Source organism: Narcine bancroftii, chromosome 5 (genome assembly GCF_036971445.1).
Source record: "Narcine bancroftii isolate sNarBan1 chromosome 5, sNarBan1.hap1, whole genome shotgun sequence".
Taxonomy (NCBI): Eukaryota; Metazoa; Chordata; class Chondrichthyes; order Torpediniformes; family Narcinidae; genus Narcine; species Narcine bancroftii.
The window spans coordinates 256,055,654-256,082,439 of NC_091473.1; the positions used below are offsets into that span (position 1 = coordinate 256,055,654).

The following is a 26,786-nucleotide window of genomic DNA, read 5'->3' on the forward strand; positions in this document are numbered from 1 at the left end:
CTGCCAGAAGGATGGGGTTGGGCTCGAGAGAGTGCGGAGAAGACTCACCGGGAGGTTGCTTAGATTGGAGGACTTTGATCATGAGAAACATTGGATAAGCTGGCACTGTGTTCCCTGGAGTGAGGGAGGCTGAGGGGTATATGAGACTTGGAGAGGCATAAGTAGGGTCAATGGTCAAAGTCTTTCCCATGGGAGGGGCATCAAAAACAAATTGCAGGCCTGTTTCTGTGTGGTAATGTTGTCTGGTTCTATGGAAGGAGATTTCAGTAAGGATCTGAGGGGAGTGTTTTGACACAGAGAGTAGCTGATGTCTGGAACTCAGCCCAGGTGGTGGAATCAGATACAACATTATAGAGGAGAGGCATTAAAATAGGCAGGGCATGGAGGAGAACAGATCCCATGAGGGCAAATGGAACTGTAGTGATGTGGTGGACTAAGGGGTGCTCAAATCAATGACCCTGACACAGGCAAATGTGTTTGTGGTCCAAAACCTGCAATGTAACCAAGGTTAGTGGTAAACTGGCACATGGTTACTGCAGTATCCACAGTGAAAATGTCCCAGAGGATCTGGAACCACCAAGAAAGCGATTCACTCTCATATTTTTACAGGCTGGACTCTCCCGGCATTACCCACATGGAAGAAGGTACAGCAACCTGCTCAACCGGGAAACCACATGAGAATGCAATCCTTTCATGGCTGGAGGCGACAGATCTCAAGAGCAAGCCTCAAATTTGGTCTGATTGAAAATGCTCCGGTCATCAATAACCCAGGTTGCTGTAGAGCAGGTGTACTCAAGGATCGCAGGGGTCACGCCTGAGGAGTGATCACAGGGGTCATGTCTGAGGAGCGATTGGAGGGGTTACAGACACCTGACGCAGAGATGCAGCTTGCAATGCAATTGCCTCCCAACTCCAGATACCAGGTTCAATCCTGACTTCCGCAGCTGTCTGAGTCAAGTTTGCTTGCTCTTCCAGGGACCGTGTGAGTTGGTGGATATTTGGCCTTTGCACGTGGTTTGGTCGGGGGAACGAGGAGGAGTTGATAGGGATGTGAGGAGAAATGGATAGGTGAAGTGGTGTGGTCTGAGACCATGTTGTGTGACGATTGCTCTGCTACCCGGTCTAGGCATGCCCAGTGTCAACATTTCCAACGATGGGCCAGGAAGGGGTCAGGCAGGCTGCTGGCCACCCCTCCCTATCAGCCTGTTTGTGAAAGTTTTAGGCAAGATCCCCGGACAAATGTGTAGTAGAAAGTTTTCAAGAAAATTACTTCAATCAATGTTTAACTTTCGTTATTTTTAACTTTAAAATTTCGATATACAGTTCAGTAACAGATCTCTTCATCCCATGAGCCCCCACCGCCCAATTACCCCACATAACCAATGGATCTACTGACCCCCACGCGCCTTTGGAACTTGAGAGGAAACCGGAGCCCCTGGGGAAACCCACGCAGACACAGGGAGAACGTACAAACTCCTTACAGACAGCACGGGATTCGAACCCGGGTCGCTGGTGCTGGAACAGTGTTGCGCTGACCACCTCGCTAACACTGCTACCCAATTATTTTATTAAATATGTGGAATAGTTTTGTATTGGCATCAAATTCATTCCAAAAGCTCTGATTATTGTGCATTTTGTAAGTACAGAACAAAAATCTGCAGAACAGATTTTCACTTCAATCACATTTTCTCTTTAAAAATTAACGTGGTTTTATATTTCTCGCACATTGCAATGACGAGGATAAGTGTCGGAGGGTGACAGGACCCTGCAGAAATCTAAGCAGATCTGATTGAATTGCCATCAGCTCATTAAGGAACTGTCCTTCCTGCTGTTTAAATCATTGAAAAGCAAATATTGACAGACAATATTTTTCAGATTAAAATAAGAGCCAATTTCACAAAATGTCAAAGGTGGGGATTGTGGGGGATGGCAGTGAAAGGTTCAATTATTAATAATTTTCATCCTCAGTTTGTATTCACTGATATTCCCAGCACACACAAACCAGGAGAACAGCGTCCTGAGGGGCAGGTTGGTCACACAGAGGGTGGTGGGCGTGTGTAGCAAGCTGCTGGAGGAGGTGGTGGAAGCCCACGGTCACTCTCCAAGTACCGATATTTAGGCTCTGGGATAGGAAAGGTGCAGATGGATACAAACCTTTTGTAGCAAAGGGGATTGGAGAAGAGCATGGACAAGTTGGGCCTAAGGACCATAAGACATAGGAGCAGAAACAGACCATGCAGCCCATCGTGCCTGCCCTACCATTCCATCATGAGCTGATCAATTCTCCCACTCGGTCCCACTGCCCGGTCTTCTCCCCATAACCTTTGACAACGTGGGTAATGAAGAACCTATCAATCTCTCCCTTAAACAGGAGGGGGGGGGGGCAGTGAGATCCAGACAACTCAGGGGGCAGTTCCAAGCACCTCTTTGTTGCTATTTTTTTCTGAGCTCCGGAACCTAAAAAATTAGCACTGCAGCCCTGGCCATAAATACTCCCAATGACCCGGCCTCCACAACCACCTGTGGCAACAAATTCCACAGGTTCACCGCCCTCTGGCTGAAGAAAATCCTCCACATCTCTGTTCTGAGCAACACCCTTCAATCCTGAAGTTGGGCCCTCTTGTCCTGGACTCTCCCACCGTGGGGAACAACCTTTCTACGTCTACTCTGTCCACACCTTTCAACATTTAAAAAGTTTCAATGAGATCCCCCCCCCACCCCCCCCCCCCCACCCTACCATTCTCCTAAATGCCAACGAGTCCAGACCAATAGCTGTCAAACACTCCTCATATGATAACCCTTTCATTCCCGGAATCATCCTCACGAATCTCCTCTGAACCCTCTCCAACACCAGCCCATCCTTTCTTAAATGAGGAGCCCAAAACTACTCACAATCCTCCACGTGAGGTCTCACCAGGGACTTATAAACCTCCAACCTCACATCCCTGCTCTTAGATTCTATTCCCCTTGAAATGAACACCAGCATCGAATTTGCCTTCTTCACCACCGACTCAACCTGCACATATACTGTCAGGCTTCCTGCATGAAGACTCTCAGGTCCCTTTGCATCTGGTGTGGGGTCTGTGGGGCAGAACCTCGATCTCGTGGCGCTCCCTGGTGTGGGGTTTGTGGGGCAGGATCTCGACCTCGTGGCGCACCCTGGTGTGGGGTCTGAGTGGGAGGAAATGTTTTGGCTGCAGATGGGAACATCTACAGCAGCAGATAACTTTGGATCATTTGTCAATTTTAAATCTGAGTTTAACATCTCCATCAAGTAAGGTTTCACTGAGAGGCAGGTCCAGGTCCTCATTGAAAGGGAGAGCAGGCTGAATGGCCTCATTTTTCAGTCGAAGAGCTGAGCATTTCCTCAGTGGGTGAGAGAAATCTGCCTTGGCCCCTTTAGGAGAAAGGATGTTACAAGCCCTAGCTGAGAAAAGGAGCAGGAAAATGGGGGCAGTGCCATTTAAAAAGTGATGGTTAGACACCTTGGCAGGGTGTGCAGTTTCACTACAGGGAACCAGTGTTACCAGACCAGAGAATGTGTCCCTGCTTTATCCTGAATCGCTCAGATAATCCTGACGATTGACATCTTACAACTTCAAAAAGTAAAATTCACCCAGCCTTCAATAACATTGGGAAACTCAAGCTGGATCTCAGAAAATAATGCTCTGAAGAATTCCTTTGTACATTTAATTCGAGGGGCAAACAACTAAACCTTCAGCTAAAGGCATCTCAAACAATTCCGTCTTCTCAATGACTTGGGAACAGCATTCTAGTCATATGTTCAGTCCATGTTTCCTGTCACGCAGCCTTTTAATTTTACAAATACATCTGTCACTTGACTGAAAAAATATTTTCTTCACCATTTTTATTTTAGTGGAATTAACCATTAGTTCTGACATAATAAATGTGAAGGTTTCTGTGTAAGATATTCTGATTGACGATAATAATGGAGTTTGCGTACAAAGACGGCAGAACCATCTATTATTTCTTTATTAATGCTGTTCTGGTAGGAAATAGAAAATGCTAATCCCATTCTATTCACTGTCGTCATTGAGGGCCTGTTGCTGTCAAAGGTAAAGGCTTTAATTTTCTGTCAGACCCTGTCAGCACTTTGCTAATTTGAATTTGCTTCACATCTGCTGTCAATGGGCATTGAATGGTAGCAGATAATGGGTGAGTGACAGCAGACCGGCTCCCAGCATGACATTAACTGTTTCAGTGCCAGCTTCTGCCCTGTACAGCTTGCCCAGTGGTCAGTATCTCCAGCTACATCAGGGATAAAGAGGTGTGTGAAAAGGCAAATGACGTTTCACTCTTCATTACATTAAATACCATTGTTCAACAAGCTGCTCACGGTTAATTATCTGTTAAATGCACAAGACTGACACATATCCCTGGGTGTAAAATCAAATGTTCCTGACAGGTGAAGCTGAACAGAAGAGGCATTGCAGAGACAGTTGATTCTGTCGATGAGAGGCTGAATTTAGGATGAAAGGATCTTACGGCGACATCTAAAATTATGAAAGGAATGGGTAAGATGGAATCCACGAGGTTGTTTCCACTGGCAGGTGGGATTAGAACTGGGGATGTAACCTAGATTCAGGAAGCAGATTTAAGACAGACATGAGGAGAGAGCAGTGGAATTCTCTGTCCAAAGAAGCAGCGGTTCTGAAAGGAAGGTAACATCCCTGCCCCCACCACTTTGGCAGCTCATTCCATCTACCCACCTCCCTCATTCAATGTGGTTAACGCACCGATAGGTAGATTTTTGCTGGAATGGGAATTCGGGATAATGGGGGAAGAGGTGGGTAACGGGAGCTAAGTCCACGGCCAGATCAGCTGTGATCTTGTTGAATGACAGAGCAGGCTCGATGGGCCGGACGGCCGACTCCTGCTCCCAGTTCTGATGTTCTCAATGACTTCTTCAAGTATTTTGGAAAAAACAAAGAAATGCCCCATGATTTGCCAGTGGGGAAGTCTGCGGCAGGGTGGGCATGGATACGAGAAGCAATGCTGCTCATGGGTTGCCTGGTGAAGAGGGGCAGGGGCCGAGACTGAGAAAGATTTGATCATTCCGCAGGTTTACATTTGCTGATTATTGTCAGTGTGTGAGTTAGTTTCGGGGGCAGAACTGGGAGCAGGCTCCTGCTTACATCATGGAATTCAGGGACACTCTAGGACTGTTGTGGATGCAGGCCCTTCTGCCCATCACACTCAACCTAGCCTTCTCTGGCTTGGCCATTCAAGTGAATTTTTCTGAATATTTAAACATCGGGAATATCTAACTCCACCTTCCCCAGAGACATGCTGCTCCAGATTTCAACCTCCTCTGGCCAAACATTCTTAAATCATTCTCTCTGATTATGGACACCTCTGTTATCTGCCCACATTTACCCCCCAGAATTCTCTACACCCCTGCCAGGTCAGCCCTGAGCCTGCTCCACTCCAGCCTCTCCAGTTCATCCCAGGCCACATCCCAAAGAATTCCCCCTCTCCAGCGCTCACAACGATCAAGAACATAGTGATCAAAACTGCACGCTGCCCTCCAGCTGAGAGCTCACCAACGTTGTCACATAACTTCATTCTGTGCCCCAGTAAATGAAGGCAAGCACTCGAATGCCTTAATCGGGGAAGACAAGGTGGGGAGGTGGGTTGGGGAACATGGCGGGTCATGTCGGACTGCAGAGTCACTGCATCCCCTGAAGCTGTGCAGTGGTGAGGGAGCAGAGTCCCTTGACGTTTGTGATTAAGTGAGTGTGGGGTATCTGTGTGTGAAGAGGCCCAGCTCTGCGTTACCTGGTAGTGCATCAGGGTGTTCAAGCGCTTCCAATCACTCTCGATTTTGGTGGTGATATCTTCATCCTGCAGGACAACTCGTGCCATCCTTCCCTGACGCCACTCTGCAGAGATACACATTGTATTAGTTAGAAGCCCACAGCACGGGAATAGGCCCACACTCAGCTTATCCACGCTGAACAACAGGCCCTCCTGCTTTACTCCCACTTGCCCACATTAGGCCCAGATCCCTCCAATCCCCTCCCATCCATGGGGTTATCCAAGGGGACTTAAAGGAAGCTAACGCCCCTGCCTCCAGCATTTTGGTAGCTTGATCCATCTACCCACCTCCCTGAGAGAAAAACTGTCCCCTCATGACCCGTGCACCTTGAGTCCTGTTCAACCAGAACCGCAACACTCTTATTCATACTAAATCTCAAACATTCACAGAGTACAGCAAGTACAGCAAGTACAGCACAGGAACAGGCCATCATGTCTCTACCGAACAGGACACCTACCTATTCATTCCATTTCCCTTGCCATGGTTGACATCCCTCCACTTCCTGCCATTTGCCCAACAGGCCATGCCATCATTTCTGCTCCACTCCAACCTGAACCCACTTTTCCTCACCCAATTTCATCAGCGTGCCCTTCTCTTTCCCACCACCTCCCAACCGCCCCGCACGAGAGACAGCTCCATAGGGCTACTGCTCTGTGTGAGGAAGCTGGCACTCAATTGCTGTTGGGTTTCTGGGTGGCTCTCGGCACAATGACAACCTCCAGTTCCACATGTTTCCTGTACCCTATTAAAAACAAATGCTGGAGAAACTCAGTAGATCAGGTAGCATCCAAGCAGGGAAACAAACGGCCAACATTTCGGATCACAACTGGATTGAAGAAGTTAAAATGTGGAACGAGGGGAGATTTGATCAAGGTATTTAAAATGATGAGTGGGGTAGACAGAGTAAATGTAGGTCGTCTTTTCCCACTGAGGGCGAGTCAGATACAAACCAGAGGACATGGGTTAAGGGTAAAAGGGGAAAAGTTTGGGGGGAACTTGTTCATACAGAGAGTGGTGGGAGTGTCGAATGAGTTACCAGCTGAGGTGGTGAATGGGGGCTCAATTTTAACATTTAAGAAGAATTTGGATAGGTACATGGATGGGAGGGGTATGGAGGGCTATGGGCTGTGTGAAGGTCAGTAGAACTAGGGATATAAAATGTTTCAGCACAGACTAGAAGGGCCGAAGGGGCCTGTTTCCGTGCTGTAACATTCTATGGTTGACTCTGCATCCCCCCGCAGATGCCAAATGACCAGCTGAATTCATCCTGCATTTATTTTATTCCAGCACCTGAAGTCATGCACGTGTGAACATTCCAGGATGGTACAGGCCCTTCAGCCCACAATGTTGGACTGATCCATTATAAACCTATGCAACAACTAACTGACCCTTCCCTACCTCACACTTGTAACCCTCCTGCATTCATGTGCCTAACTAAGCGTCTCTTGAATGTTCTGGCCTCCTCCACCGCCCCTGGTCATGTATTCCAAGCACTCTGCCTCTCCTCAACTTTCCTCAACTCACCTTATACAGATGCTATTGTCCCCATGGGAGAAAAGTGTTGGCTGTCCACCCTCTCTATGCCTGTCCACCCTCTCTATGCCTGTCCACCCTCTCTATGCCTGTCCACCCTCTCTATGCCTGTCCACCCTCTCTATGCCTGTCCACCCTCTCTATGCCTGTCCACCCTCTCTATGCCTGTCCACCCTCTCTATGCCTGTCCACCCTCTCTATGCCTGTCCACCCTCTCTATGCCTGTCCACCCTCTCTATGCCTGTCCACCCTCTCTATGCCTGTCCACCCTCTCTATGCCTGTCCACCCTCTCTATGCCTGTCCACCCTCTCTATGCCTGTCCACCCTCTCTATGCCTGTCCACCCTCTCTATGCCTGTCCACCCTCTCTATGCCTGTCCACCCTCTCTATGCCTGTCCACCCTCTCTATGCCTGTCCACCCTCTCTATGCCTGTCCACCCTCTCTATGCCTGTCCACCCTCTCTATGCCTGTCCACCCTCTCTATGCCTGTCCACCCTCTCTATGCCTGTCCACCCTCTCTATGCCTGTCCACCCTCTCTATGCCTGTCCACCCTCTCTATGCCTGTCCACCCTCTCTATGCCTGTCCACCCTCTCTATGCCTGTCCACCCTCTCTATGCCTGTCCACCCTCTCTATGCCTGTCCACCCTCTCTATGCCTGTCCACCCTCTCTATGCCTGTCCACCCTCTCTATGCCTGTCCACCCTCTCTATGCCTGTCCACCCTCTCTATGCCTGTCCACCCTCTCTATGCCTGTCCACCCTCTCTATGCCTGTCCACCCTCTCTATGCCTGTCCACCCTCTCTATGCCTGTCCACCCTCTCTATGCCTGTCCACCCTCTCTATGCCTGTCCACCCTCTCTATGCCTGTCCACCCTCTCTATGCCTGTCCACCCTCTCTATGCCTGTCCACCCTCTCTATGCCTGTCCACCCTCTCTATGCCTGTCCACCCTCTCTATGCCTGTCCACCCTCTCTATGCCTGTCCACCCTCTCTATGCCTGTCCACCCTCTCTATCCCTCTCATGATCTCATACATCTCTGTGGGTCAACTCTCTTCTTGTGACTCCTGTCTATGAAACGTTTCACCACTTTTAAGACCTCCATCCCTTCACAAGGGAATAGAGAGCTGCCCGTTCACGAAGATTTGAGCCAGTCTCAGGCTCAACTGTGAGAAAGAACTCCACTGTGCGAGGGCAGGCCTTGTCTGAAAATCAGGAGATGCTCAGCGGGGTCAGGCAGCCTCCATGGAGGGAGAAAGAGTGAATGTTCACGGTCCGTGACTTTCATCCAAACTGGGAAAGAGGGGAGCCAGCTCGTTTAGATGGCAGATGTTGGGGAGGGGGGCGGGCGGGAATGAGTTGAATATAGGGAAGATCTCTGATGGGCTGAGACCAAGGAATCGAAAGCAGACATGGCCAGTTCTGACTCAATATCTGGTGAGGAATTCAATATCGAGTCCTACAGGCTTGACGTGCCCAGAAGGAAGATGAGGTGTTGTTCCCCATGCTTGTGTTGGGAACAGTACAGGAGGTCAGAGTGGGATCAGTGGGGAAGACTGGAATAGAAGTTAACACGAAGTTTGGTGTCACTCCAGCGAAGGGTCTGACACAGCTTCTGTCTGACCTGCTGGGTGAATCACAAGAGGTGCAGCTGGCTATCGAGAAGGTTGGAGGGTGTGAATTTAGGAGCAGGGAGGCTATGTTGAAACTGTACAAGGTTCTGGTGAGAGCACATCTGGAGAACTGGATCTGGTCTCCTTTCTTGATGAAGGATGTTCTGGCTATGGAGGCGGTGCAGAGGAGTTCACCAGGTTGATTCCAGAGATGACAGGGTTGGCCGATGAGGAGGGATTGAATTGTCTGCAACTGTACTTACTGGAATTTAAGAGGGGATCTTATAGAAATATATAAAATTATGAAAGGCTTCGATAAGATAGACCAGAACTAGGGAAGTTCTATCAACTATCTTGAGTGCCTCAAGATACCACCTCAAGATATCAGAGATGAGGAGGAATATGATAGAGGAATTAGGGGATATGGGGACAAGGCAGGTAGGTGGAGTTAGGTCATAAATTAGATCAGTCATGATCGTATTGAATGGCGGAGCAGGCTCGATGGGCTATTTTTGGCCTACTCCTGTTCCTACTTCCTATGTCCCAGAGAGTGGGAAATCTGTGAAATTCACAGCCTATTGAAGCAGTGGAGTGGACCTCAGTAAGTATATTTAAGACAAGGTTGGATAGATTTTTACATAGTAGGAGAATTAAGGGATATAGGGAAAAGGCAGGTCGGGGTGGGGGGGGAATGAGCCGATCATCAGATCAGCCATGAACTCATTGAATGGTGGAGTAGGCTCGACAGGCCGGACGGCCAACTCCAGCTCCTGTTTCTTATGTTCTTATGTTCCAGCATTTCCTGATTTTATTTCAGATATTTAGCCTTCTGAATTCCTTTGATTTCGACAGGCCTGTTTTCCACCAGACAAGGACACACACAGAGTTTCTGTGAGCACCGTACCCAGGTCCATATCAACAGCTCTTGGCCGCTGTGAATATGGGATGTTTTTGTAACTGGAGTCCAGGATTTTCTCTTTAACCTGTGTGATGGTATCACAGTTGAGCACCTTCACTGGAATCTCTGGGCTGTTCTCATTTTCCGGATTTACACAGTTCAGAATCTACAACAAAAACAAGACAAGGATCAGGACATCCAACCTATGCTCGTAGGGGGAACTGGTAGGTACTGTGACTTCACCCTAACATCGGCCTGGAGGTGGTGAGCAACACCACAGATGGGGCAGATGGATCAGGCCGGGAGAATGGCCACAGAGTGAAACACAACAGTAACCCTCACGTCCAACTTCAATGGGACTGGCCATTTCTTCCTTGGGTGTGCACTGTGTGATGATTTGATTCCTCTGCTAGGGCATTGTTGGCCTGGAGTTGGTCATAGAGGGGGAGATTTAGCCTTATATCACGACGCTGACAAGGATATGTGCTACATCACAGAGGCAGTGACCTCAGTTACCTCATTGTGATCACCCAGCACAACCAGCTGCCCCACCACCTCAACCGGTGCAGTCAAAGGACCAATACCCACTGCATATTGAAAGGTGGGACAGAGTGGACATGCAGATGTTTCCAGGGGTGGGAAAGTCTGGGACCAGAGGACACAGCCTCAGCGTAAAAGGATGTCCCTTTAGAACAGCAATGAGGAGAAGTTCCTTCAGCCATTAGGTGGTAAATCTGTTGAATTCGATGGCACAGATGGCTGTGGAGGCCAAGTCATTGGTAGATTTAACAGAGGCTGGCAGGTTCTTGATTAGGAAGAATAGGGTTGAGTGTCCAGGGGTCAGTGTGATGTCCAGTTAACTGTGGGTACAGGATTCAGTGATGACCAGGGAAACGGATTTTTATTCCCTGCCCTTGTAACCCAGACTGTTACTGATTGAACTGATTAAAGATATTAATGAGAGTAGGGTCGTAGGTGTGGTGTATATAGATTTTAGTAAGGCATTTGACAAGGTCCCCCATGGTAGACTCATTCAGAAAGTTCTAGGCATGGGGATCCATGGAACCTTGTTGTGTGGATTCAGAAGTGTCTGGTCTGCAGAAAGCAGAGGGTTGTAGTAGATGGAACGTATTCTGCCTGGAGGTCAGTGAGTAGTGGAGTCTATTCTGGGACCACTGCTCTTTGTGATTTTTATAAATGACCTGATGAAGAAGTTGAGGGATGAGTTATTAAGTTTACAGATGACACGTGAATGGTATAGGTTGTTGTAGGTTACAACAGGATACAGACAGGATGCAGAGCTGGACAGAAAAGTGGCAGATGGAGTTCAATTCAGATTAGTGTGAGGAGATGGATTTTGGAAAGTCAAACTTGAAAGTTATTAACAGTGAGGAAGAACAGAGGGACCTTGAGGTCCAAATCTATAAATCTCTCTGATAGGGTGGTTAAGAACATCAGTGATATGCTGGTCTTCATTAGTTGGGGGATTGAGTTCAAGGGTCATGAAGTCATGTTGTGGATCTATAGAACTCTTGTGAGACCACACTTGGAATATTGTGTTCAGTTCTGTTTAGACTGTTGAGTAGATTGGCATGGCATTGTGGGCTTTCGGGCCTGCACTATGCTGTAATGTTCGATGCTCATTCCAGTAATAATTATAAATTGAAGTGTTTTTGTTGGCTGGTCAAACAGAACTCCTGTTCAAAGCATCAGGTTCCCCACTCACACCTGAATGGACAGGGAGCAGGAGCGTGACAGCTGAACTCACCAGGGTCTTGTATTCCGTCTGCTGTCGAATTAGCTTATCTTCACTCAGTGAGTACCGAGCTTCGCCTGTGATTGCATCAATCGGACCCTTCTCCATCTGTTGCTTGATGGCACAGTACAGCATGAAGAGGGGCTCCCCAGCACATTCCTGAAAGGGGAACGGAAACATCTACAAGTCCGCACATCAACCAGCCAGCAACAAGGGAGCTCAGCAGAAAGCCCAGGTCGCACAGAGAGAGCTAAACACTACACCGTTCTGCTGTTGACTGCCACCTGTTCCTGAAGGCAAGGACTTGGGTGTGATGTGTTTATATTTGACATGGTATAAATTGGAAGGGTGCTGAGAAAATTCACCAGGTTGTCATTGGGACTGGGTGGGGTGGGGGGGGGGGGGTGGTGGGTTAAGTTTGAGGGAGAGGTTGGATAGGCTGGATCTTTATCCTGAAGTGAGGGGCATGGATGGAGCATGCTCATAGTTTATATCCTGGGGTAGATGTTTCTAGAACCGGAGGACATGGGTTTAAGGTGCGAGAGGAGAGATGTAATAGGGAGGTGAGGGGCAACTTTTTTCTCTCAGAAGGCGGTCTGTGTCTGGGCCGAGCTGCCATGTCGAAACATCTCCATGTCACATGGACAGATTGGTGGAGACGAGAGGCTTGGGAGGCCATAGATCAAATGTGGCCAAATAGGATTAGCCCAGAATGCCAACTTGGTCGGCGTGGATAATGGGCCAAAAGACCGTTCCACACTGCTCCATAACTTCCACCAGACTGCGATGGTCAGTGAGAAGCAGACACTGGCGTCCAGCCCTCAGAGTCACATAGAGGTCATTTCCATCTTTGGGAAAGCAAAGTATCCACAGAACAAGGGAGATTCAGAAAGAGGTGTGACAAAGCAGATAACCAACGCAAGGCCATGCATCTCCAGAGAGGCAGATGGTTACATCACCACTGTACACCTCTGCCCCGGTCTGGGTAAAGAGCTGCCACTCTATGAACATGCATTTGACACATTTGCAGATTAATTCTGTGTTCAGGATTATGACTGGAAAGAAACAAAATTTCTTAAACATTAAAATTACTACAAGCAAAACCTTGACATGAGATGGATTCATTTCACACGGCATCAACAGCCCGTGTGAGACAAACTCCTGTAGAAATGTAACATTCATCACGCTTGTTTTCCAAATGAGTCGAAATATAATCTAACAATTATTCCTAAGTGCCAGTCAGACACCAATTTCACGGTTAAACACAGACAGACGTCTTGGAAAGGATCCATCCTTACCTTCAGGAATTTATGCAGAAGGAATGCAAACCAATTCGTCAACATTTTCTCGGCCACAGATTCGGTTCTGAGAACAGAAAGACAGAGGATTGACAGAATGGCCCTCGCTGAGTGTGGGTTACATTGACCGGCCCACCCCATCGACATCAAGCAATCTCCATACCCACTGGTCTGGTTCCTGTTGACCTGACCTGTACACAGGGAGGCAGCTCATCTCTCATCAGACAGATCATTTGAATAAAACCCAATTTGTAACGAGATTTTTTTTTTTGCGAATATAACATCACCAGAACCCCTCTATTCTTTGGAAACTCTTGTGTTCATTCCATGCTCCTAAAATGGGAGGTTTGGAAAAACAAAAACAGTAAACACACAGAAATGCTGGTGGAAACTCAGCTGGTCTCACAGCGCCCGTAGGAGGTAAAGATATATGACCAACATCTCGGGCCTGAGCCCTACATCAGGGTATAAACAAAAACACAGAAGGCATCAGAATGAAGACTGGAGAGAGGGAGAAAATCCAGATCAACAGACAAAAGGTGTTAATTGGTCATGATAGGAGGAGAGGTGAGAATTGATTTTAGCTCTGTGAAAGGAGAGAGGGAAAAGGGAAGGGAGAGAGAGTGAGAGAGCCAGGGTGATGGGGGAAGAAGGGAGGGGGTTTAACAGAATCCAAAGAAGCAGATGTTAATGCCATTTGGTTGGTGGTGCCCAGATGGAAGATGAGGTGTTGGCCCTCCAATTTGTGGGTGGTCTCAGTCTGGCAGTGCATAAGCATGGACAGTCATGTCGGCAAGGGAATGGGATGAGGAATTGAAATGGGTGGCCACTGGGAGATCCCCACTATTCCAGCGGTTAGAGCCAAGGTACTCAACAAAGCGATCTCCGAAATTACATCATTCCAGAATTACATCATTGTCTGGTAAGAGTTTTCTTTGATCACTTTCTCAGAAATATCCATAGAACATTAAAATACAACCTGTGGTTGGGAATATTCGGCCAGTGGAGTGGAAGTGGGGAGTGAGGGTCACATTGAAATCCATTGAATCTTAACATGATCTCATTCCATCAGCAAGAAAACAATTTTGTGCCAAGTGCATCCAATAAGTTAAGAAAAAATGTTCCACTGTTGTCACATGGAAACATTGAGACTTGCAGGGAATTCACTTCTTCAAGGGCCAAGAAACCTTGCATCTCTCCCTCAGGCACTCAGTGTTCAAAGTGTGAGTGAGATCCTGAGTACTGAGCTGTTACTTCCACACCAAAACCTGAAGTTCATTAAACTCTGGCAAAGGTTCTGGATGGGTTTCCCCTCCTGATCCAAGGTGCACAGACCCAGCAACTCTTTGGCAGAAGCAAGGTTTACATTCCCAGTGGTCGCACATCAAATCCCGCACTCTCTGGCAGTGAGGGCAGAGAATGCTGGCAATACTGTGGGTGATTCGGCTCACAGACCCTTTATCCCAAGACTGGTTCTATTCCACGTTCCCAACATTTGACTTCCTTGTACTTTCCTGGTCTGGATGCTTCACCCTATCCTCCTGTTACAAGGATGATGTGGGAAGTTGCTGTCTTGTCAAGATGTATCCAGGCTGGGATGCGCCTACAGAAAATGCTGGAACCTTAACTCTCTCTCCACAGACGCTGACTGACCTGCTGAGTGTTTCCAGCATTTCTGCTTGTATTTCAGAAGGTATAATACCTGCTCTCAAATGTATGAATGTGAAGCTGGAGAAGGTTACAGGCCCCTTGGCACTGCCCTGTAATGAATCAATTCAAGGCAGATGGGATACAGTTAATTTCACAATCCCTTCCACTCTTGGTAACCCTGCAACTCTTTACTTACCAACACCTCAGCTTTAAATTATTCAAAAGCTGCTCTCGCTGTCCAGAGATTCACCACCTTCTGAAGGAAAATATTATCTCTGTCACAGAGCAAGCCCCTATTTAAAAAACCCAGCTCTGGATTTTCCCACAAGAGGAGACATTCTCCCACACCACCCTGTTAAGAGCCTTTGACTATTTATTTCAATCCCGTTTCCTCTCACTTTTAACCTCTAGTGGTTACAAGGCCAGCCTGTCCCATCTTTCCTCATCAGACAACTGCCCATTAGGCTGCTAAACCTTCTCTGAACTGCTTCCTGTGCATTTCCATCCTTCACGAAACAAGGAGATCAATTCTGCCTCCCCCGTGAATACAGAAAAACAAAATTATTGCCAAGCAATTCCTACTTCGGTGCCTCTTCAGCTTGGTAAAAGAATCTTACATCTGTTCCAAAAAAATAAAATCACGAGGCTGGAGAAACTCAGCAGGTCGAACAGTGTCCTTTATGGAACAAAGATAAAGACACAGAACTAACGTTTCAGGCTTGAGCCCGTCATCAAGATCTGAGCAAAATGTCGGCTACCTTGATGACGGGCTCAAGCCCGAAACATTGGTTCTGTATCTTTATCTCTGCTCAAAAAGGACACTGTTTGACCTGCTGAATTTCTCCAGCACCATGTTTTGACGTCAACCATGTTTTACACATATTTGTTCTTCCTGAAGAATCAAAGGTTGCGGATAAACTTGAAATCACACAGGTCCCAACATTTGCACCATGAGATTATGATGTGAAGGTTATCATCAATATCAACTCCACAGTCGAGCCAACTGCCAGCAGAGCCTTGAGATAACACTTGTATTAAATTTGAGTCTAAGTACTCAGTGGGCTCAGTACAGCTCCGTTTCAAAGCAAACCTTGGGCAGGACAGGAGAGGCACGAGACCACAGATGTAATCAGAAGCATCCTGTGACTGTGGCCAGGCACAATTCAAATGTCATCTACAAATTTACTGATGACATCATGGCCATCGGCAGAATCACAAATGGCTTCTTGAGTGGTGTCACACCAACAACCTTGCGCTCAACGTCAGCAAAACCAAGGAATTGGCTGTGGACTTCAGGAAGAAATCAGGAGAACGCAACACAGTTGTCGTCGAGGCGTCAGCAGTGGAGAGAGTTAAAAGCTTTAAGTTCCTAGGTGTCAACATCTCCAAGGATCTGTCCTGGGGCCTCCATGTTGATGCAATCACAAAGAATGCTCGCCAGTGGCTAGACTTAGAGAAGAATTTGAGGAGATTTGGTACGTCACAAAAGACTCCTGACAACTTCTACAGGTGGACCGTGAAGAGCATTTTGACCAGTTGCATCATTGCCTGGTACGGAGGCGCCAACCCTCAGGACACGAATAAACTCCAGACAATTGTTAACTCGGCCTGTGACATCACGGCCACCAGACTTCACTCCATTGAGGACGTCTACATGAGGTGGTGTCTTAAGCTTCTCTCCTCAAAGACCCCCACCACCCGGGCCAGGCCCTCTTCACTCTGCTACCATCGGGGAAAAGGTATAGGAGCCTGAAGACGAGCACCCAGCGGGTCAAGGACAGCTTCTTCCCCGCTGTCGTCAGATTTCTGAATGATCAGTGAACCCCAGACACCACCTGATTTTTTCCTATTTTCTTGCACTATTTATTCATTTTGAAATGATATCTATAGCAGTGTTCGTCCCCTTGGTGTTGCTGTAAAATGACACATTTTGTGACATATTTCATGACAATAAATTCTGATTTTGATAAAACTGCCAGATCAACTGAGAGGCAGTGGAGGTGAGAAGCTGCTAACAATCCTTTCCTCCCGGTCGCTGAGTTCTGGCCGGTTGTGTTAATGGCATGCATTCAATCAAAATCCAGGGTTTCCCTTTTTAACTTCTCTTGTGAATGTAGAATCGTTCAGACCGGCCAAGAGGGGATCTTTATGTTGTTGTACCCAATTTCATTTATATCGGTAACTGTTGCCCGAGTAAGCATGGTTGTGAGAAGTCATTGTGGGTGGAGGGTCTTGAGGTGTGCTGTAATGCTGTGGTTGGGGCAGTGACCCAGTCCCTACACCTGAACATACACAGATACTCAGTATTAACACTGCTGTCCACCTTCGTTAACATCTGCCCAGAAATCTCCATTAAGATGTTAATCTGTGAAAACATGATTCTATTTCCATGCTTCTTCCATACTTGAAGATTCCGATATGCAAATAACACCTGGAAGGGAAAAGATAGAATACGAGTAATATTGGGCTGTCACTGCAGTGCTTGACCTGCGGCGAGGAAGGGTGGAGATACGACTGCAGAGAATTACGTTCCTAATGATTTAAATATTATAACTGGGAACTCAAAGAGTCGCTTGCATTCAGGCTCAGCCAATACCAATCGAGAGATTCCTCTGCTGTCTCACTGACTTCACAAATGTATTTCAAAAAATTATTTTCCGATGATTTTTTAATTTAGACGTACAGCTCAGTAACAGGCCCTTTCGGCCCACAAGCCCATGCCGCCCAATTACATCCAATTGATCTATGAGCCCGGTAAGTTTTGAACAGTGGGAGGAAACTGGACCCCTGGGGAAAACCCCCGTAGACACGGGGAGAACGTACAGACTCTTCACAGACAGCGTGGGATTAGAACCCCAGTCCTGATCTCTGGCGCGGTAACAGCGTTGTGCTAACCGCTACACTAACTGGGGAATTAATTGGGTGTCGGGGTTAGCGTAGCAGTTAGCCCAACACTGTGACAGCACCAGCGATCGGAACATGGGTTCAAATCCCACACCGTCTGTTCTCCCCGTGTCTACAGGGGTTTTCCCCGGGGGCTCCAGTTTCCTCCCACCCTTCAAAACGTACCGGGGTCGTAGATCAAATGGATGTAATTGGGTGGCAAAGGTTTAAATGGCCGGAATCAGGTACTACCATGATGAAAATAAAATTAAAAGAAATTAAATCACTGTAAACAACCCCTCCCTCAGGAATATTATCTGAAGACAAATCTTGTTAAGAATTGTAATCTTCACACTACCATTGCTTCTATTCTCCTTTGCAGATGAATAGCTTATTTTAGTTTAACAGGCAAGATTAGCTTTGCCAATTTTAACCAGGCAGTTGAGGGAAATTTTTTAAGTGATTGCAGGGTAGATTGCAGTTTCTTTAATTAATGATGTACAAACAGATACTGCTTTCTTTCTGTAACAAAAAACTGGAGGGAGGGAGGGAGAGAGCGAGAGTGGGAGAGGGAGAGGGGAGAGAGAGAGAGAGAGAGAAGTTGTCCGATCTTAACATTGTACATTGGGCCTCCTCTACATCCCACCAAGACCACCCATAAATTGGGGGAACATCACCTGATTTTCTGACTGGGCACCCTCCAGCTAGAGGGCATTAACATCGACTTTTCCGGTTTCTGGCAACCTGCTTTCCTTTCCCACTCCCTTTCCTTCCCCCATCAGCTCTCCATCCCCTTTCCTTTTTATTCACCCAGCCATCCTTCCTCCCCTTGATCACTGCTGTACCCTCCCTCCCTTCTCCATCTATTACCTCCTGCCTCTGCGACCACATCTCCCCTCTACCATTTAATTTGGGGGCTGCCGACATCTTCCACACCTTGAAGGGCTCAAGCCTGAATCTTTATCTTTGCTAATATAAAGGACACTGTTTGACCCGCTGAGTTTCCTCAACGTTGTGCTTTTTCTTCAACCACCGCGTCTGCAGACTCTCGTGTTTCATTCTTTACATTGGGGAGAAACTTGGATCAGGTTTAATCTCTTTTCTGATGCTGAAAACACCGGCCAAGTTCCTCCAGCAGTTCAGTGTGATCTTACGCCAATCACAGCATCTGCAGACTTTCGTGTTTCACCCAGTGCACATTATAGAGCAAAGATAGAGAGGCAGAACCAACGTTTTGGGCTTGAGCCCTTCATCAAAGTTTGACAAAACGAGCCTGAATGCAGGTTAACTGATGAGGGGCTCAAGCCCAAAACGTTAGTTCTGCCTCTATGAAGGGTACTGCTTGACCTGCTGGGTTTCCCCAGCCTCGTGTTTTTAACTTCAACTGCGCTATCTGCGGACTCATGATTTACCGTTCTGCTTTAATCTCTTTTCTGACAAGTGAGTGGGTAACTTCAGAGGGGTTGGTTCTTGCTGGAAGCTCAAACTTGTTGTGCCGATTTGAAAGTTACAGAAGAGCTGGATCGTCAGAAACACAATTCCATTGGTAACACTGAGGCCTTGCCTGCTCCAGGTGACAGAAGCCTTCCTAGATGAGGATTTACTTTCCCACTGCTCCACTCAACATCATTGTGCGATTAAACACCAGCACCGCTTCACGGCTGTTTCTTCGCCATTGAAGTTGCAAGACTTGAGTGCATCAAACTGGTGATTTGATTGCTGTCAAATCATTTCCATCTGCCACTCTACTCCGTCAGCAAAGTGATGGAAGATCGTCATCAACCCTTGTTATCAAACATTTTCTCAATAGCAAATGCAGTGACATTTCATCACAGCTTTTGGTCAAAGGGCTGAGGTGCTTTGGGAGGAGAGAGTATCTGAATGTAGTTTCCAGAAGTGTGGGATAGACCTTGGTCTCACTGAGCTGTCTGACCCTGACTGGAGCTTGCCTTTTGCTTCATTTTTCATTCCCATTCCAGATGTCAGATTTAAATTGTCAGATACAACCGTGAGATTCTCCGACCTGCAGGTGGGACAGAATGACCACATTGGTAGTGAAAAAACCTGCTGAACTCAACGTAGACATTAAACTTCATCATGGAACCCCGACCCCACCAGCACTGTGGGAAACCATCTCCTGGCTGTGGTACAGGGCAGCCAACTCCTTCCCAGGGCAGAACCTCCATGGGAGGAACCATGGATTCTGACCTTTCCAGTGACATCAGGGACTGGTCTATGGAGGACGTTTGGCTCCTGCTGTATTTTCCGTTGGTGGAGGATGATTTAGATTTATTGATTAAAAAAGGGTGTTGGGGGCAGACCCGGGGGGGGCAGACCCGGGGAGGGCAGACCCGGGGGGGGCAGACCCGGGGGGGGCAGACCCGGGGGGGGCAGACCCGGGGGGGGCAGACCCGGGGGGGGCAGACCCGGGGGGGGCAGACCCGGGGGGGGCAGACCCGGGGGGGGCAGACCCGGGGGGGGCAGACCCGGGGGGGGCAGACCCGGGGGGGGCAGACCCGGGGGGGGCAGACCCGGGGGGGGCAGACCCGGGGGGGGCAGACCCGGGGGGGGCAGACCCGGGGGGGCAGACCCGGGGGGGGCAGACCCGGGGGGGGCAGACCCGGGGGGGGCAGACCCGGGGGGGGCAGACCCGGGGGGGGCAGACCCGGGGGGGGCAGACCCGGGGGGGGCAGACCCGGGGGGGGCAGACCCGGGGGGGGCAGAGCTAGGGCAGACCCTGGGGGGCAGAGCTGGGGCAGACCCAGGGGGGGGCAGAGCTGGGGCAGACCCGGGGTGGCAGAGCTGGGGCAGACCCGGGGGGAGCAGAGCTGGGGCAGACCCGGGGGGGGCAGAGCTGGGGCAGACCCGGGGGGGGCAGAGCTGGGGCAGACCCAGGGGGGCAGAGCTGGGGCAGACCCAGGGGGGCAGAGCTGGGGCAGACCCAGGGGAGCAGAGCTGGGGCAGACCCAGGGGGGCAGAGCTGGGGCAGACCCTGGGGGGCAGAGCTGGGGCAGACCCGGGGGGGCAGAGCTGGGGCAGACCCAGGGGAGCAGAGCTGGGGCAGACCCAGGGGGGCAGAGCTGGGGCAGACCCGGGGGGGCAGAGCTGGGGCAGACCCGGGGGGGCAGAGCTGGGGCAGACCCGGGGGAGCAGAGCTGGAGAGAGACCTGAGGGGGAAAAGCTGGGGACAGACCCGGGGGAGCAGAGCTGGAGAGAGACCTGAGGGGGAAAAGCTGGGGACAGACCCGGGGGAGCAGAGCTGGAGAGAGACCTGAGGGGGAAAAGCTGGGGACAGACCCGGGGGAGCAGAGCTGGAGAGAGACCTGAGGTGGCAGACCCGGAGAGCAGGGGCAAGGGCAGACCCGGGGACAGAGCTGCCGCTGGGGCAGATCCGGGGACAGAGCTGGTGATGATGAAACAAGGGAAATCTTGAATATCCTCTCATCTTCAGGAGAAAAACTCAACCAGGTTATCCAATAAATATACCTCAAAATTATTCAGCAGAACTTTGGAATGACATCTAAAAGTGTACCCAACAAATTAGGTCATCCTGGGCAGTGTGCAATCTCTGAATCCAGTCAGTGGTGATGAAGTCGGGCACCATCCCTACAGTTTTGTTGTGGTTAATATATTTGCCCAGATGAAAGCAACACAATGGTTTTCCTGAGGTTAGGCTCAACTCTACAAGAGGAACAAGTTCATCACAAACATCCTTTCAACGATTACACACCAGCAACCACAATTTCCATTACTGCTAAATGGGATATCTTTTTAAACTTTTAACACAACCACAGATAAGCATGACACTTTGAAGAGTCTCATTCATAAATGTTTTAGTTCCGAAATATGTGTTAAAACCCACAATGTACAAACAAGAAAGCACAAAAGTGGTTTTGCATCTGTCTTCAATCACAGTCTGGCTTTAGCATCTCCACACATCAGAGATCACTCAAGTTCAAGTTTATAATGTCTTCTGATTGTACATATAGATAAACAACCCGACGAAATCATGTATCTCCAGACCACAGTGCCCACATGAGCGCACACACAGTTCACCTTGCATGCAAATGACCTATACATAGCAATTCAAGATAAAAATATATTAAAATGATTGACAAGTTTCTAAGATTGTTCAACAGTCCCACCACCTACAGGAAGAAGCAGTGTCCCTGACTGCCAGACCCAGTTTTTATGCCCCTGTACTTCTTCCTTGAAGGTCATGACTGAAAGATACTGTGGACTGGATGGTAAGGGTCCTTAATGATTCTCTGAGCCCTCTTTAAGCACCGCTCCTTGTAGATATCGTTAATCCAGTGAAGGGAGACCCCAGTGATCTTCTCAACAGTTTTAATCATCCTCCGAACTGACCGCCAACTTGATGCTTTGCAGCTACCATCGCACACTTTGATGCAGCCAGACAGGACGCTCTCTATCGACCTCCTGCAGGACATTGGTAGGATGGGGGCCGGTAGCCTTTCCCTTCTCAATCTCCTTAGGAAGTGTTGGTGTTGTTGCACCTTCCTGACTAATGAGGAGATGTTGTGGGTCCAGGATAGGTGGTCCTTTAAATGAACACCAAGGAACTTTGTGCTCCCCTTCTCTCTGTGATGGGGCCATTGATACGTAGTGGGGAGTGGTCCTTCATCCTCCTGAAATCCACAATCATCTCCTCTGTCTTGTCTGCATTGAAACTCAGATTGTTTGTCTTGCACCAAATGTACAAGCCTTTCAACCTCGTCATCTCATCAGTGATGCTAACGAGACCACCCACTGTTGTGTCATGTACAAACGCGATGACTCTGTTGGAACTGAACCTGGCAGTACAGTCATGAGCCAGCAGTGTGAACAGTAGCGAGCTGAACACGCAGCCCTGAGGTGTGCCGGGGCTTGAGGTTTTGCTGCCAACATGGACAGACTGTGGTCTCGCATAACCCAACTCTGAAGTTAGATTGTGGTTCAGGATTATGAGACATCTTGCCCTTCACCATGCAAAGCAGACCAGTGACATCAGGTCAACTGAGCTCCAGAAACCTTGCATGGCGGTGGAGTCCATCATAGAGCTTCCACATGGACCACTGCCTGTGAGGACAAATAGGGCACAAGTCAAGTGAAACGTAGAATTTAAATTCAAATTTGCTGGCTAAGATAATCTTGCTGCTGCTCCACCTAGCGACAATGTTCCAGCTGCTCAGAGAGGAATCAGTTCTGGCCAGATGCAGGCAGCTACATGAGAGTCACCACCAGGCATCCCTCCTGTTAGCATCTCAAAGGGATCTCTCCCATCATCTAATGCACAAATGAGGATCCATGACATGTGTTCTTTCCCCTCATCTCCTCACACCACCCAGAGATGAACCTCCTGATCTAGTCTACTGCATTCTATGTTCACATCTTGGTCTTCTCTACATTAGAGGCATCGCACACACATCAGGTAACCACTCTCCAGAAGAGCTGTGTGATGTTACCATTGAATGGAATGTGTACTGATATACAGTGAAATGCTAGGTTGAGTGTGAGATCCAGGAAAGTTACCCTATCCTTGAGCACGAGTGGCAGAACCAAACAAAACACAGTGTCACCAAGTTAAAACAGTTTCAAGGACAAGAGGGTAGAACTTCAGGGTCAAGGGGCATCCACTTAGATCAAAGGTGAGGCTGTGGGGTTTGTTACCATAGGCGGTTGTGGAGGTCATTGGGTGTATTTAAGGCGGAGATGGATAGGTTCTTTGGTTTTGAATATTTTATTTAAGTTTTCCATAGATGTATTTATGCCAAAATACAAAGTACAAAATACAAAATGAATCATATAAACCCTATCAAATCCATTATTACACGACGGTTTATATACCCCCCAAAACACCCGCCAATCCCTTCCCCCCCAAATAATCCCTGCAAAAAACAGAAAAAGAAAGAAGAAGGGAGAAAGAAAAGAAATGAATAAGGAAAGAAAATAGAAAGAGGCAGTCCTGGTTGTCACCACCATTCACCCAATTCTAGCCTTTTCAGTTTTATTTATTTATCTATTTATTCCAGGGTGTTAATGAAGTTTCACAAGGTTTAGGAAAAGTTCATTTATAAATTTATACCTATGCTATGTAAATATGAGCACCAAATTTTGAAAAAAAGTATGATATTTATTCCTTAAATTAGATGTAATCTTCTCAAGAGGTATACAACTACTGTATATTTTGGCGAATAAGCCTCATTTTAATGGCTTTATGGTATATTGGGTGTATGTCAACCCTCATTTTAGGGCTATCCAGGCCTCCCAGCAACAACCCAATATCTATTTAAAACACCTCAATTGCCAAGTCACAAAGCTGTAGATTACAGAAAGCAAAGTAACAATAAACAGTAAAAAAAAATCTCAGCCTTCCGGGCAGGAGCGGGGACCTCGGACTCTATAATGGTAGAATGCCTGGGTGGGTTATGACAATGCCCGGTGGTGCGGAAGTGCCGGGGAACAGCGGCACCAGCAGTGGGAAGGTGCTTCCAGGATCGACTGATACACCAAATTGGAGATTCCAAGATCGACTCACACGCTGAATCAGCATCAAAGTGTTTTTGACCTGAATTTAAGGTATCAAAAGTATATCTGGAATATGTCGACCCCCATTTTTTTGAGTGATTTTCGAAGGTTTTACAACTTGACTTCTACACTGAAATATCCAGTATATATTTCTACGTGCCATCTTTCCATACCTAAATGTGAATCCAATTTCCACGTCACTGCTGTACATTTTTTTGCAACTGCTAATACAATTTTCACAAATTCTTTTTGATATAAATTCAATTTCAATTTTGATCATTCTATTTGCCAAAACCTTTGCTATTATTTATAATCTACATTTAATAATGAATAGGTCTATACAACGAAGGTTTCAAAGGATCTCTGTCTTTTTTAGGAATCACAGTAATTATTGCCATTGATAATGATAACGAGTTCACGCTGCTGAAGATCCAGCTGCGCTGGGTGGGTCACGTCTCCAGAATGGAGGACCATCGCCTTCCCAAGATCGTGTTATATGGCGAGCTCTCCACTGGCCACCATGACAGAGGTGCACCAAAGAAGAGGTACGAGGACTGCCTAAAGAAATCTCTTGGTGGCTGCCACATTGACCACCGCCAGTGGGCTGATATCGCCTCAAACTGTGCATCTTGGCGCCTCACAGTTCGGCGGGCAGCAACCTCCTTTGAAGAAGACCGCAGAGCCCACCTCACTGACAAAAGACAAAGGAGGAAAAACCCAACACCCAACCCCAACCAACCAATTTTCCCCTGCAACTGCTGCAACCGTGTCTGCCTGTCCTGCATCGGACGTCAGCCACAATCGAGCCTGCAGCTGACGTGGACTTTTACCCCCTCCATAAATCTTCGTCCGCGAAGCCAAGCCAAAGAAAAAGAATGATTCTGGAAGAGTAGAAGTTTGTGAAGTTTGATCCAATACTTATATAAATATGATAATTAATAAATCTTTAAATTCTTTACAAAATTCAGATGGGAAACCATCTTCTCCTGGAGATTTATTACGATGTAACAAATTCATTGTTTTTCTTACTTGTGCCTCAGTAAATGATTCATCAAGTTCAGGTTGTTCTTCTAAACTTAACCTAGGTAATATTATCTGTGATAAATAACCATTTATTTTAGTTTCATCTAAAGATTATGCTGTAAAATGGTATAAAATTCCTAAAAGATTCATTTATTTGTTGAAATCTACGTAATTACTATAGTATCCTTTTTAGTTGCATTAATTATTCTTGAAGTTTGCTCTGCTTTTAACTACCAAGCCAAAACTTTATGCGACTCTCACCCAATTCATAGCATCTTTGTCTCGTCCAATAATAAAGTTCTCCTTCCTATAAGTTTATAATGTATTATAATGAAAGTTTTTATTAATCAATCATCTGCAGTGTCTTCAGAAACAGACTTTTGAAGATCTTTTTCCAAAATTGTAATTTCTTTTTCTAATTGATCTACTTCTTTCATATAATCCTTTTTAATTTTAGGTGTAAGATTTACAATTTGCCCTCACAAATATGATTTTAAATCACCCCAAGTAATAAATTTATCATTTATCAAATTCAAATTTGTATGACCAAATATTATGACATGATTTTGAACAAAATCAAGTAATGGACCTTTACCTCCCATGGACACTGTGAGCCTGGCTGAGTTCCTCCAGCATCTCTGCGTTTTGACTGTTCTGAATGTTTCGAAATGCTATTGCATCTGCTTCCACCATCTCCATAGCTTTGTGCTCCAAAGCCCAACCACTCTCTGTGTCAAAAGCTTGCCTTGCACATCTCCTTTCCACTTTCCCCACTCACATTAACCTCTTACCCTGGGAAAGAGATTATGATCGTTTACCTTATCAACGTCTCTCATCATTTTATAAACTCTCCTCAGCCTCCAACTCTAGAGAAAACAATCATGTTTGTCCACCTCTCATTATCGGTCATACACTCCAACAGAGGCCAATTCATCGTCAATCCCTATGGACCCTCTCCAAAGCCTCCATGTCCTTTCTGTATTGCGGTCACCAGAACTGTTCACAAGACTCCAAAAGGAGCTGAAGCACTTCCCAATCTGCTAGAGAGCACGACGGGCCAGTGAGAGTAAAGGAATGGTCAACGATTCAAACTGGTCCCACTGATGCTGCTTGGGCAGCTGACTTCCTCCAGCAGGCCGTGTTTAGCTGCAGATTCCAGGATCCATGGTCTCTTGTTTATTGCCAGTGGCCAGATCACAAGAATACCGTACACTTCGAACCACCAACTCAATTCTTTAAGGGAGCGATGGACTTTCACCCCAAGATCTCTCTGTACATTAATGTTCTGTAAGGTCTTGCCATTTACTGTATATGAACCCCTTGAATTTGACTTCCTGCACTACAACAGCTCACACTTGTCCAGATTAAACTCATTTCTCTGCCCAGATTTCCAATGAGTCTCTATCTTGCTGTGACCTTTGTTAGGTCTGCTTTGTTCATTAATGAGTGAGACAAACACCAGACTGAGTCGAAATCAGGGTTCTTTGTTCTTTATTACCGGATTGTAACACTTGCAACTAACCATGTTAGTCGGAGAATGCATTCTGCCGTTATCAGCAAAATGGTGATTTTTTATACCCTTGGATACGTGCTTAGAACATCATCATATCATTACTTGTCCAATGACTAAAACTGTTGCTATCCTTTCCCTGCTAGCTTCCTGCCTCTCAATCCATCAATGTCTCTCTTATCTTGTAAGTACAAGGATGCATTCACATCTTGTTACAGCCCTGCCCAGGGTAACTCCTTACACATTCCCATCT

General features: G+C 47.4%; 2 protein-coding genes across 9 annotated transcripts in view; one reads left to right on the top strand and one right to left on the bottom strand.

Moving 5' to 3' along the window:
- plxna2 (plexin A2) overlaps positions 1 to 26,786 on the bottom strand; it is a 374,997-nt gene that overhangs the window by 16,187 nt on the left and 332,024 nt on the right. For 7 of the 8 annotated variants that reach the window (XM_069942307.1, XM_069942304.1, XM_069942308.1 and 4 more), the window contains exons 25-28: positions 12,940 to 13,006; positions 11,654 to 11,800; positions 9,892 to 10,051; positions 5,800 to 5,903 (exon numbers count right to left, since the gene is read on the bottom strand). In XM_069942307.1, coding sequence (XP_069798408.1) covers positions 5,800 to 5,903; positions 9,892 to 10,051; positions 11,654 to 11,800; positions 12,940 to 13,006 — 478 coding nt within the window. Of the gene's footprint in view, positions 1 to 5,799; positions 5,904 to 9,579; positions 10,052 to 11,653; positions 11,801 to 12,939; positions 13,007 to 26,786 lie in introns of those variants that run through there. The other variant, XM_069942310.1, reaches the window with a different exon arrangement.
- On the top strand, positions 12,072 to 24,914 carry LOC138765264 (uncharacterized). Its single transcript, XM_069942311.1, has 2 exons — positions 12,072 to 13,861; positions 24,377 to 24,914. Exons 1-2 carry the CDS (start codon positions 13,726 to 13,728, stop codon positions 24,877 to 24,879), a joined length of 639 nt encoding a protein of 212 aa, XP_069798412.1. The 5' UTR covers positions 12,072 to 13,725; the 3' UTR covers positions 24,880 to 24,914.